Consider the following 13,781-nt stretch of genomic DNA (forward strand, 5'->3'; position numbering starts at 1 on the left):
ATTTAGGGCTAACTTATTCCTTGCCACCCACTCTGAAACTAACTGCAGCTCTTTGTTGAGTGTTGCAGTCACTGTGGTAGCTGACGTGTATAGTGTTGAGTCATCCGCATACATAGACACTCTGGCTTTACTCAGGCAGTGGCATGTTAGTAAAAAGCAAGGGACCTAAACAACTACCCTGGGGAATGCCTGATTCTAACTTGATTATACAGTTTTCCATTAAAGAACACATTCTGTGTTCTGTTAGACAAGTTACTCTTTATCCACATTCTAGCAGGGGGTGTAAAGCCTTAACACATACGTTTTTCCAGCAGCAGACTATGTTCAGTAATGTCAAAAGCTTCACTGAAGTCTAACAAGACAGCCCCCACAATCCTTTTATCAATTCCTCTCGGCCAATCGTCAGTCATTTGTGTAAATACTGTGCCTGTTGCGTGTCCTTTCCTGTAAGCATGCTGAGATTCTGTTGTCGATTTGTTTACTGTGAAATAGTATTGTATCTGGTCAAACACAATTTTTTCCAGAAGTTTACTAAGGGTTAGCAACAGGCTGTTTGGTCGGCTATTTGAGCCAGTAAAGGAGGCTTTACGAGGTAGCGGAATGACTTTAGCTTCCCTCCAGGCCTGAGGGCACCCGTTCTCTAGTAGGCTTAAATTGAAGATTTGGTAAATAGGAGTGGCAATATCCAATTGTTAGTAGTTACTATCTTGTCTCAACGCTACAACTCCCGTACGGGCTTGGGAGAGACGAAGGTCGAGAGCCATGCGTCCTCCGAAACACAACTCCAACCAAGCCGCACTGCTTCTTAGCACAGGGCGCAACCAACCCGAAGCCAGCCACACCAATGTGAACCTAGCGACCTGGTCAGCGTGCACTGCGCCCGGCCCGCTCCGTTAGCATTTCTGTCTTTTCGGTAGATGTTATAACCATGTATTGCAAAGGTATTATCTAAGTGAGTTTCATAGAAATGAATTGTCAGAATATGTTACAAAGTTATTGACTTCATGGACCTTGTTTCTTAGGCTACATATGTTAATATAGGCCATTTTTTAGCACTTTTCTGATTTGCTTGGTTGTTTTTGATGCTTTACTGGGAAGCTCATCAGAGGTACAGTAGGCTACTGCATAAGTCAATCTATTTCTATTTCATTCTTCACCACAGGTTTAGTTGAAAACGTGAACAATTGGGCCGTAAAGTTTTTGGGAGTAGAGCAGCTATGTCGCTTCAGCCCGCTTGTCCCGCTCTCCGGATGGTAGCCTATTTGAATTGGGCTTGACCGTAAAGTTTTTGGGAGTAGAGCAGCTATGATGCTTCAGCCCGCTTGTCCCGCTCTCCGGATGGTAGCCTATTTGAATTGGGCTTGACCGTAAAGTTTTTGGGAGTAGAGCAGCTATGTCGCTTCAGCCCGCTTGTCCCGCTCTCCGGATGGTAGCCTATTTGAATTGGGCTTGACCGTAAAGTTTTTGGGAGTAGAGCAGCTATGATGCTTCAGCCCGCTTGTCCCGCTCTCCGGATGGTAGCCTATTTGAATTGGGCTTGACCGTAAAGTTTTTGGGAGTAGAGCAGCTATGTCGCTTCAGCCCGCTTGTCCCGCTCTCCGGATGGTAGCCTATTTGAATTGGGCTTGACCGTAAAGTTTTTGGGAGTAGAGCAGCTATGTCGCTTCAGCCCGCTTGTCCCTCTCTCCGGATGGTAGCCTATTTGAATTGGGCTTGACCGTAAAGTTTTGGGAGTAGAGCAGCTATGTCGCTGGCCCGCTTGTCCCTCTCTCCGGATGGTAGCCTATTTGAATTGGGCTTGACCGTAAAGTTTTTGGGAGTAGAGCAGCTATGTCGCTTCAGCCCGCTTGTCCCGCTCTCCGGATGGTAGCCTATTTGTTTAAACCGCATAATTTTTTTACAAGCTGTGTACTCGGTTCCTACGTTTTACAAAGGCAACTCCATAAAATGTTTCTAAAACACCGCTCTTTCCTTGGCTCTAATGTCCAGTGATGGGTCCTTGGCTGCAACAAGACATTGCAATTCATCTATTGGAGGCTTCATCATTTTAGCCTACTGATGTAGAAAAGTACGTGAACACACAAATTAGTGGATTCGGCTATTTCAGCTACACCCGTTGTATAAAATTGACCACACAGCCATGCAATCTCCATAGACAAACGTTGGCAGTAGAATGGCCTTACTGAAGAGCTCAGTCACTTTCAACGTGGCACCATCATAGGATGCCACCTTTCCAAGAAGTCTGTTTGTCAAATTTCTGCCCTGCTAGAGCTGACCCAGTCAACTGTTAAGTGCTGTTATTGTGAAGTGGAATCGTCTATGAGCAACAACGACTCAGCCACGAAATGGTAGGCCACACAAGCTCACAGAACGGGACAGCCGAGTGCTGAAGCACGAAACCCATGTCCTCATTTGCAACACTCATTACAGGGTTACAAACTGCCTCTGGAAGCAACGTCAGCCGCACAAGCCCTAAGATCACCATGCGCAATGCCAAGCATCGGCTGGAGTGGTGTAAAGCTCGCCGCCATTGGACTCAGGAGCAGTGGAAATGCGTTCTCTGGAGTGATAAATCACGCTTCACCATCGTGCCAACTGTAAAGTTCGGTGGTGGAGGAATAGTGGTCTGGGGCTGTTTGGTTTGGGTTTGAGCTAGGCCCCTTAGCTCCAGTGAAGGGAAATCGTAACACTACAGCATACAATAACATTATAGATGATTCTGTGCTTCCAACTTGGTGGCAACGGTTTGTTTCAGCATGACACTGTCCCCGTGCACATAGCAAGGTCCACATACATTTGGTCATGTAGTGTATATTATGCCTAACCTACACAGTTGTTGATTTTATGCAATGCTGTACAAGTGACACACTTCCACCCCCAAAAAAACTATTTTTTTAACTATTCCTGTACTGTCCGTTCCTGTGGACTGTTGATCCTGTCCCGAACTTGACTCTAGATCTTAACTCCCATTCCTACCATAAACCAAGCCCTGTTTCCAACTTGACTCTAGATCTTAACTCCCATTCCTACCATATACCGAGCCCTGTTTCCAACTTGACTCTAGATCTTAACTCCCATTCCTACCATATACCAAGCCCTGTTTCCAACTTGACTCTAGATCTTTATTCCCATTCCTACCATATACCAAGCCCTGTTTCCTTGACAACCTTTACCATGCACTACTTCTTTCTCACTGACGCCTAGTGGATCACCATGCCATAATATCATATTTACTAACTGTGTGCCATGTGACATATTCTGTTGTAGCATATGCATTGTAACATAATGTAGACGCCAGTTGATATACTGGTAACTACGTGTTTGTGGTTATGCTGGGATGTCCTTTTTGTGCTGCAGCCTTGGGAGTCCCAGTTGTTCTGCAGTACGTTTTCCTATGAGACAGTGTGTGCTGACTCCTGGGGTCGGTCTCTGTTGGTCGCCACGGAAGCAGCAGGGGTCATGATGATAGATGGTGAGGTCATCACACACATGTACACACACACACACTGAGGTTATAGAATGAAATGCGCTTTATAATTAGTGGACTATTTTATTATAACTCTCATATGCATTATTAAATTATCACTTGAATGTCAATGATTCATTCAGCATTGATGTCATCATAAAATGAATCTCTAAACATTATACTTTTTTATTTCAGCTGTTGATCCACTTCTTTCAAACCCAGGTGAGTGTAACACGGTCAATTCTCCCCATTCAGTGCTACAACTTCTGAGTGTTCAATAAACCGAAATCATTTAATTCAGCCTACTATTTCAGCCAATGTCTTTATTATTGCAGCAACGACGTCAGTCAGTGTTTTCATCAATAGTTAGTAAGATCCTGAGCGTTGCATAGGGAATGACCAATAGACCAATGTGTTGTGTTGGTAGACGCCCAGGTCCTGCCCCCAGTGCAGGTGTTTGATAAGACCATGGTGGTGAAGCAGATGCATGTTCTAGAGCCTCAGGATCTCCTCATCACCAGGACTGACAAAGGTGTGTGATGGTCTCTTTGTCTCTCTTCATCTGACGCTCTTTCAGTCTCTTATCTTCTCTCTCTCCCCCCTCCCTCATTCCCTCACCTATTTTCTATTTCTCATTTTTTGCTTCCTCCCACTCCCTCCTCTCTCTCACTCTCTCTCCCTTCTTCCATCCCTCTTTTTCTGATTATTTTAGGCTCTTTACTTCTCTCTCCATCTCTCTGTCACTCCAGCAAACACATTGATCTTCCTCTCTGGGCTGAGGAGGCTGACCTACACACATCCACTCTCTGTAGACTGCTGTTTGTGTGTTTGTTTGTGTGTATCCTGCAGGAACAGGTTCTGGGTTGACCTACTAAGATAGACTTACACTTCCCACTGTTACACCTACTGAGATAGACTTACACTTCCCACTGTTATCACTCTTCAGATAAGGAGAGAGACTGAGAGAATGAAACAGAGAATGAACAAGGGGGGGGGCGAACCTTTATTTTTGATTTATTTAACCTTTTTTTAACTTGGCAAGTTGGTTAAGAACAAATTCTTATTTGCAATGACGTCCTACACCGGCCAAACACGGAGGACGCTGAGCCGATTGTGCGCCGCCCTGTGGGACTACCAATTACAGACGCTTGTGATACAGCCTCGATTCGAACCAGGGTGTCTGTAGTGACGCCTCTAGCACTGAGATGCAATGCCTTAGACCGCTGTGCCACTCGGGAGGAAGGGAGTGAGGGAGAGACACAGTCATACAGAACAGAAGAAATGATCATTCAAATAATGCTTGTTTTTATTTCAATGTAAAGAGAACATTCCAGGTTATGTCTATTATATAGTTGTTTTAGCACCAATCACAAAAGCCAGTCTTGTATTTCCATACACTGTAATGTATTCACCATAACATCGACAGGCCTCACTAAATTGTGACATATGTCAGAGCATCCCCTCGATTAGCTTCTACAAGTGATCGGATTCCATAGTGATATAATTAAGCCTATTTTAACCTCAAATCCAGTGTTATTTGTCACGTGCTTCATGAACAGGTGCATGTATACTAACAGTGAAATACTTACGGCCCTTCTCAACAATGCAGAGAGAAAATAAATAAATAGTAACACAAGGAATAAATACACAATGAGTAATGAAGACTCAGGAGGCCGCTGCAGTTGGTGAGTTTAATAGGAAACGAACAAAGTGAACACAAAACCAGGAATAGCGTCTAAAGATGAAAAATACTACCTAATGGGTGATACAACGGAGCCCTGGATAAAGGGGAAGTAATCAGGGTGTGATGAAGTCCAGGTGTGTCATGATGGGTTACCAGGACCGGTGGTTAGTGGACCGGCGTCGTCGAGGAGACATGGATACAATGTAATTGAGGTAGATATCTACATATAGGTAGGGATTAAGTGACTAGGCAACAGGAGAGGAGAACAGTAACAGCAGCATATGTGATGAGTCAAAATAGTTTGTTCAAAAATGTCAATGCAGATACTCTGGGTAGCTATTGGTTAACTATTTAGCAGTCTTATTGCTTGGGGGTAGAAGCTGTTTAGGGTCCTGTTGGTTCCAGACTTAGTGCATCGGTATCGCTTGCCGTTCGGTAGTAGAGAGAACAGTCTATGACTTGGGTGGCTGGAGTCTTTAACAATTTTTAGGGACTTCCTCTGACCCCGCTTGATATAGAGGTCAAATGGGGTGGTGAAATAACTTTCTGTCAAAGGAACTCAAAAGGTGTGATTTAATTAACAAAAATTTTGATTTGAATGTGCAAATAGTCAGGAATTACTTTTTGAATATGAAAGTGGATTAAAAAATAGATTAATCTATGTGGTCCAGATCAGGATGATCCATACCTCTTCGAATATATTTATACCAATTTATTGAACTTACAGGCAACAAATGTTCAAATCATTAGGTAGGAGACTATAACACAAGTACCTCAATGGACCGTAAAGGAAGTCACTCTACAAACTATCATAACCGTGAAAATCACAAATATTTTGGACACATTAGAAATAGTGGATATTTGGAGACTTAAAAACCCCAACCTAGTGAGATATACATGGAGGAGACTTAATCAAGCTAGTCGTCCTGAATCCTTGTCTCTTTCTCTCTTGTATCAAAAGGATAAAATAGTTTTAAAAGGAGACAGAATGTGATTGGATCATCATCTAATTGGTCTTCACATAACTCTCATAGAATTTTCACGTCGACGGGGATATTGGACATTTAATCAATGTTTACTGGAGGACAACTTATTTTTAACAAGGCGAAATCACTTAACTGAATTTTTATTGTTTGGGATACCTTTAAATGTACCTTCAGGAGGTCATTTAATTCAATATTCATCAATAATTAAAAAGCAGTTTCTTGCTAAAGAGACAAGACTGACAAGGAAATCCATGAACTAATAGTACAGGTAGATAGCAATAAAAATGTTACTACACATATACAAAATAAGTTAGAGGAAAAACAAAAAGAACTTGAACTTATTCAATGTAATCTATTACAAAAAATAAAGCAAACTGGATGAAATATGGAGAAAAATACACAATTATTCCTGAATCTCCGATATGCTATCAGATGTTCTCTTTTCTGTATCCCACTGAATGAAGATTAAGGAATTCTTTCCAAATAAAAAATAAAAGGAACATTAACAAATGTACAGAAAGAACTGTGAGGGGCGAGAGGGATCTTGGAGGGTTCACGTGTTTTGGCCTGATCTGTCAACGTGCCCTTGAGCAGGGCATTGACCCTGGATGTTTCTGTGTGTCGCTCTGAATGGGAGTCTGTTGGATGACTGGTATGATGTAGTTGTTGAATGGCTTCACTGCAAGTATATTGTATGTTTCGGGATATAACAAATAAATATATATATATTGCTCAAAAAAAATAAAGGGAACACTTAAACAACACAATGTAACTCCAAGTCAATCACACTTCTGTGAAATCAAACTGTCCACTTAGGAAGCAACACTGATTGACAATAAATTCCACATGCTGTTGTGCAAATGGAATAGACAACAGGTGGAAATTATAGCATTTAGCAAGACACCCCCAATAAAGGAGTGGTTCTGCAGGTGGTAACCACAGACCACTTCTCAGTTCCTATGCTTCCTGGCTGATGTTTTGGTCACTTTTGAATGCTGGTGGTGCTTTCACTCTAGTGGTAGCATGAGATGAAGTCTACAACCCACACAAGTGGCTCAGGTAGTGCAGCTCATCCAGGATGGCACATCAATGCGAGCTGTGGCAAAAAGGTTTGCTGTGTCTGTCAGCGTAGTGTTCAGAGCATGGAGGCGCTACCAGGAGACAGGCCAGTACATCAGGAGATGTGGAGGAGGCCATAGGAGGGCAACAACCCAGCAGCAGGACCGCTACCTCTGCCTTTGTGCAAGGAGGAGCACTGCCAGAGCCCTTCAAAATGACCTCCAGCAGGCCACAAATGTGCATGTGTCTGCTCAAACGGTCAGAAACAGACTCCATGAGGGTGGTATGAGGGCCCGATGTCTCCACAGGTGGGGGTTGTGCAACACAGCCCAACACCGTGCAGGACGTTCGGCATTTGCCAGAGAACACCAAGATTGGCAAATTCGCCACTGGCGCCCTGTGCTCTTCACAGATGAAAGCAGGTTCACACTGAGCCCATGTGACAGACGTGACAGTCTGGAGACGCCGTGGAGAACGTTCTGCTGCCTGCAACATCCTCCAGCATGACCTGTTTGGCGGTGGCTCAGTCATGGTGTGGGGTGGCATTTCTTTGGGGGGCCGCACAGCCCTCCATGTGCTCGCCTGAGGTAGCTTGACTGCCATTAGGTACCGAGATGTGATCCTCAGACCCCTTGTGAGACCATATGCTGGTGCGGTTGGCCCTGGGTTCCTCCTAATGCAAGACAATGCAAGACCTCATGTGGCTGGAGTGTGTCAGCAGTTCCTGCAAGAGGAAGGCATTGATGCTATGGACTGGCCCGCCCGTTCCCCAGACCTGAATCCAATTGAGCACATCTGGGACATCATGTCTCGCTCCATCCACCAAAGCCACGTTGCACCACAGACTGTCCAGGAGTTGGCGCATGCTTTAGTCCAGGTTTGGGAGGAGATCCCTCAGGAGACCATTCGCCACCTCATCAGGAGCATGCCCAGGCGTTGTAGGGAGGTCATACAGGCACGTGGAGGCCACACACACTACTGAGCCTAATTTTGACTTGTTTTAAGGACATTACATCAAAGTTGGATCAGCCTGTAGTATGGTTTTCCACTTTAATTTTGAGTGTGACTCCAAATCCAGACCTCCATGGGTTGATAAATTTGATTTCCATTGATAATTTTTGTGTGATTTTGTTGTCAGCACATTCAACTATGTAAAGAAAAAAGTATTTAATAAGAATATTTCATTCATTCAGATCTAGGATGTGTTATTTTAGTGTTCCCTTTATTTTTTTGAGCAGTGTATATATACAGTGCCTTGCGAAAGTATTCGGCCCCCTTGAACTTTGCGACCTTTGCCACATTTCAGGCTTCAAACATAAAGATATAAAACTGTATTTTTTTGTGAAGAATCAACAGCAAGTGGGACACAATCATGAAGTGGAACAAACATTTATTGGATATTTTGCAAACTTTTTTAACAAATCAAAAACTGAAAATTGGGCGTGCAAAATTATTCAGCCCCCTTAAGTTAATACTTTGTAGCGTCACCTTTTGCTGCGATTACAGCTGTAAGTCGCAGGGTATGTCTCTATCAGTTTTGCACATTGAGAGACTGAAATTTTTCTGATTCCTCCTTGTAAAACAGCTCGAGCTCAATGAGCTTGGATGGAGAGCATTTGTGAACAGCAGTTTTCAGTTCTTTCCACAGATTCTCGAAAAATGTTAAATATAAATTGGTTTTTGAAGATGTGTTGTTTTCCAGGGAAGGATGCGCGTCTCTATGTGTTCAGACTGAGCATGCTCAAGAGAGGCCTGGAGGAGAGGCAGCTGGGTTCGCACCAAGTGTGACAGCCGAGAAAAAACAAACTGGAAGACCAAAGGTACACGCACACACGCAGGCATACGCACGCACACACACACACACACACACACACACACCCACACACACACACATATATATATATACACACACACACACACACACACACATATATATATATACACACACACACACACACATATTTGTTTTACTATCCTTGTGGGGACCAAACAAATGATTCCCATTCAAAATCCTATTTTCCCTAACCTTAACCCCTAACCTTAACCCCTAACCTTAACCCCTAACCTTAACCCCTAACCCTAACCTTAACCCCCAACCTTAACCCTTAACCCCTAACCCTAACCTTAACTCCTAACCTTAACCCCTAACCTTGACCCCTAACCCTAACCTAAGAATGAGTGTGTGTGGGATGTGGGCTTTGGAGGGGGCATGAGTGTGTGTGTCTCAGAAAAGAGGCAGAATGCCACCTCTGAATCTTGGTTGTAACATTCCCAGTGAAATGTGATATTGAAACACCTCCCTCAGCAACTGGATCCTGGACATCCCTACTACACACTGTATGGCCTCTCCAATACAACCACAGTACATAGGTGTGTGTGGGATGTGGGCTTTGGAGGGCTTTGGAGGGGGAGGAAGGGTAAGCATGAGTGTGTGTGGGATGTGGGCTTTGGAGGGGGAGGAAGGGTAAGCATGAGTGTGTGTGGGATGTGGGCTTTGGAGGGGGAGGAAGGGTAAGAATGAGTGTGTGTGGGGATGTGGGCTTTGGAGGGGGAGGAAGGGTAAGAATGAGTGTGTGTGGGATGTGGGCTTTGGAGGAGGAAGGGTAAGAATGAGTGTGTGTGGGATGTGGGCTTTGGAGGGGGAGGAAGGGTAAGCATGAGTGTGTGTGGGATGTGGGCTTTGGAGGGGGAGGAAGGGTAAGAATGAGTGTGTGTGGGATGTGGGCTTTGGAGGGGGCATGAGTGTGTGTCTCAGAAAAGAGATTAGAGGAATAGAACCTGCCGCATTTCTATATGTAAGGACCAGACTAGATCCAAAATCGCTCAGGTAGAAGCACTTCTTAGACAATGAATGGGAAAGAAACAGAGAGGAAAACTCTCTCTCTCGCTCACCCTATCCCCCCCTTCTGTCTCCTCATCACCCTCCCCCTCCCCTCCCCTTCCCTCCCTTACTGCCCCAGGGTGTCACCTGTACTCTATCAACACCCACCACGGGTCAGAGTTGAGGATCGTGGCAGCCATCAGAAACAAGCTCCTCCTCATCACCAGGAAACAGCCCCGCCCCGATGGCACGGGCGCCCTCGCCGCCACAACCGACTCGCCCGTGGACCAGTTCCAATACATACGGGTAGGATCACGCGCGGACACACACACACACGCGCGCGGACACACACACACGGTTTACACAGACACATACAGACTACACTTTCCACTATCGTGCACAGTAGTTCTTTACCATAACCATTTTGAATGGCTGAATGAGTTCAACTTAACAATCAGTATTTTAGAGTAAACTTTCATTGTGGAACAGCGAGAGTATGTCACCACAGCTAAACCTAATAAGGAATGGGGCTAGTGGATGAGGAGAGGCGCATAGCCAAAAGTACATGCACGCTGACTGTCTGAGACCTGTGAGAGCCCCATCCTCGTGATCAGTCCCCCTCCGTTACAATTTAGTCATTCAGCAGACGCTTTTATCCAGAGTGCCTTGCTCAACGGCACATCAACACATTTTTCACCTAGTCAGCTCAGAGAATCAAACTAGCAACCTTTTGGTTACTGGCTCAACGCTCTTAACCGCTGAGCTACCTGCCGCCCTGTAGGAAATCTGTCTGTGTGAAACTCCGGTGGTGATGGCTTTGGTGGATGGTCCTACAGGGAGAAACGACAACATGATCTGTGTGGCCTACAAACACCAGTTTGACCTGATCAATGAGAGCACCGGGGGACGCATACAGGCTGCACCACGTAGACGCCAACCGGGTGAGGGTTTATGCTGTTGTTTACCTTGCATTTATCTTCAGTGTACCTGGTTGGTTAACTGAGAACAGAGCTCCACAATGGAAGAGTTACAGTTTAGGGAGACGAGTTGAAGACGGGCCAATGAATGATAATTGAATAGAATAAATGAAGTATGTAATTCAATACAGTGCTCTTCTCTGCCTTGTGCACACAGGTCAACTTTGTGGCAGCCATCGATGTGTACGGAGGATGGGGAGGCTGGTCTTTTGTTGTGTTACAATTGTGAGTCTCTATTTATCCCTATTTTACATCGAAGTATAAATATTTATCTGGGGTGTTTCTACATTTTTAATATACAGTAACATTATAATATACACTGACTATACAAGACATTAAGAACACTCTTCATCACATAGACTGACCTGGTGAATCCTGGTGGAAGCTATGATCCATTATTGATGTCAATTGTTAAATCCACTTCAATCAGTGTAGATGAAGGGGAGCAGACAGGATAAAGAAGGACTTTTAAGCCTTGAGACATGGATTGTGTGTGTGTGCCATTCAGAGTGTGAATGGGCAAGACAACATATTTAAGTGCCTTCGAACAGGGTATGGTAGTAGGTGCCAGACGCACTGGTTTGGGTCAAGAACAGCAATGTTGCTGGGGTTTTCACGCTCAATAGTTTCCCATGTGTATCAAGAATGGTCCTTTCTTGATATGGTGCAACTCAATATTAGGAAGTTGTTCCTAATGTTTGGTATACTACTTACTTTACACATACGTAAGATGTGTCCCAAATGACACCCCATTCCCTGTGGTCTCTGGTCAAAAGTAGTGCACCGTAAAGGGAACAGGGTGCCATTTGGGATACAGAGGTGGTTTGACGACTGAAATTAGATGTCTTATCTCTGTCTGCTGTACAGATATCTGCTCCTATAAGAAGGTGTGTCCGTTCAACGGCTCCACCCCCATGATCCAGTCCAACGCGTCTGACTTCCACTTCAGCTGGAACCAGATGCCCAATGCCATCGGTGAGTGGTACTGGTAACCATAGCAACCGGCAGCCCCTCCACCCCGCTCCCGCGTCAGCCCAGCCTCCGGCCCTGGCTAAGCCCTGTCACCATGGTAACATGCAGCGGTGGCTACTGAGGCTAGGTCGTTGAGTGTGTTCGTGTGTGTCTGTGTTTCTGTGTGTTTGTTTCTGACTGATGAAAGCAGAGAATGGCCGACTAAAGAGACATTACTTTTTGATTTCAATAAATATTACATAAACTACTTTCTCTTCTACATATTTGTGTGTGTATGTTTATACTGGGATGCTGCCTTGACAAACCAATTGTCCCCTTGGGATTAATTAAACTATTGTCTATTATCTATCACATATCAACTTATATCAACTTCATTTAGCCTGGTGTCTGTCTTCTGAATGTTGATGTGTGCTTTTTAATCATAATTACTTAATTGTCATGAACTCCGTGTTACCTTTGGTTGTCCGTTCTGCCTGTAACTTGACTTTTCTTATGCTGCTGCGCGAGCATATTATGAATGTAAATGTAGATTGGTTGTCCCTGTCCATTGTAAAACCATAGCAGGAAGTTATTGTTGTTATTGTTGTTGTGTTGCAGTTTGTTCATCCTTTATCAACCAAATAACTGGAAGTTGTTGTTACAGTGTGTCGTTCCCTACATCCTGGCTTTTACCTCTGACTCCATTGAGATCCGGCTGGTTGTCAACGGTAACCTGGTCTATACAGCTGTGGTACCAGAGCTGCAGCCCCACTGCCTCGGGTGAGTCTGATTGACAGCTGGAAGTGTCCAATCATGATAATGATTGTAATGAAAATGTGTGCACAATTGTGTATATTTTTTCATGTACACTCAGTGGCTAGTTTATTAGGTAGAACCATCCGTACCTCCTTTTGCTTCCAGACCTGGCTGAATGATTTGGGGCATCGATTCTACAAGTGAAAACGTTTCCATAGGAATGTTGGTCAATGCTGACGCCCAGTTGGCAAACTCTCCAAATACAGGTGTTTGTAGCATCCTACCCAAGAAGGCGAGGCTGTAATCGCTGCCACAGGTGTTTCAACAAAGTACTCAGTAAAGGGTCTGAATACTTACGTAAAGTTTGTTTTTTTATTTTTAATACATTCTAAACCTATTTTTGCTTCGTCATTATGGGGTATTGTGTTTAGATTAATGAGGATTTTTTAAAAACAACGTTTTTAATCCATTCAGAATAAGGCTGTAACGTAACATAGTGTGTAAAGGAGTCAAGGGGCGGCAGGGTAGCCTAGTGGTTAGAGTGTAGGCGGCAGGGTAGCCTAGTGGTTAGAGTGTAGAGGCGGCAGGGTAGCCTAGTGGTGAGTGTAGGCGGCAGGGTAGCCCTAGTGGTTGGAGTGTAGGGCGGCAGGGTAGCCTAGTGGTTAGAGTGTAGGGCGGCAGGGTAGCCTAGTGGTTAGAGTGTAGGGGCGGCAGGGTAGCCTAGTGGTTAGAGTGTAGGGGCGGCAGGTAGTCTAGTGGTTAGAGTGTAGAGCCGGCAGGGTAGCCTAGTGGTTAGAGTGTAGAGCCGGCAGGGTAGTCTAGTGGTTAGAGTGGAGGGCCGCGGGTAGTCTAGTGGTTAGAGTGTAGAGCCGGCAGGGTAGTCTAGTGGTTAGAGTGGAGGGCGGCAGGGTAGTCCTATTGGTTAGGTGTAGAGCCGGCAGGGTAGCCTAGTGGTTAGAGTGGAGGGGGCGGCAGGGTAGCTAGTGGTTAGAGTGTAGAGCCGTGAGTAGCCTAGTGGTTAGAGTGGAGGGGGCGGCAGGGTAGCCTAGTGGTTAGAGTGGAGGGGCGGCAGGGTAGCCTA

The 13,781-nt window shown here is 44.9% G+C and overlaps 2 protein-coding genes across 2 annotated transcripts; both read left to right on the top strand.

The window, feature by feature from the left end:
* Positions 1–2,756: 2,756 nt before the first annotated feature.
* LOC135536982 (GTPase-activating Rap/Ran-GAP domain-like protein 3) lies at positions 2,757–8,985 on the top strand. The gene is made up of 4 exons (XM_064963195.1): positions 2,757–3,472; positions 3,662–3,688; positions 3,894–3,998; positions 8,898–8,985. The coding sequence occupies exons 1-4, from the start codon at positions 3,460–3,462 to the stop codon at positions 8,981–8,983; spliced, it is 231 nt and encodes a 76-aa protein (XP_064819267.1). The 5' UTR covers positions 2,757–3,459; the 3' UTR covers positions 8,984–8,985.
* A 367-nt stretch (positions 8,986–9,352) lies between these two features.
* On the top strand, positions 9,353–11,015 carry LOC135536983 (GTPase-activating Rap/Ran-GAP domain-like protein 3). The gene is made up of 4 exons (XM_064963196.1): positions 9,353–9,565; positions 10,156–10,322; positions 10,798–10,957; positions 10,999–11,015. The coding sequence occupies exons 1-4, from the start codon at positions 9,535–9,537 to the stop codon at positions 11,013–11,015; spliced, it is 375 nt and encodes a 124-aa protein (XP_064819268.1). The 5' UTR covers positions 9,353–9,534.
* The last annotated feature ends 2,766 nt before the right edge of the window (positions 11,016–13,781 follow it).

Source organism: Oncorhynchus masou, unplaced genomic scaffold, assembly GCF_036934945.1.
Source record: "Oncorhynchus masou masou isolate Uvic2021 unplaced genomic scaffold, UVic_Omas_1.1 unplaced_scaffold_6915, whole genome shotgun sequence".
Taxonomy (NCBI): Eukaryota; Metazoa; Chordata; class Actinopteri; order Salmoniformes; family Salmonidae; genus Oncorhynchus; species Oncorhynchus masou.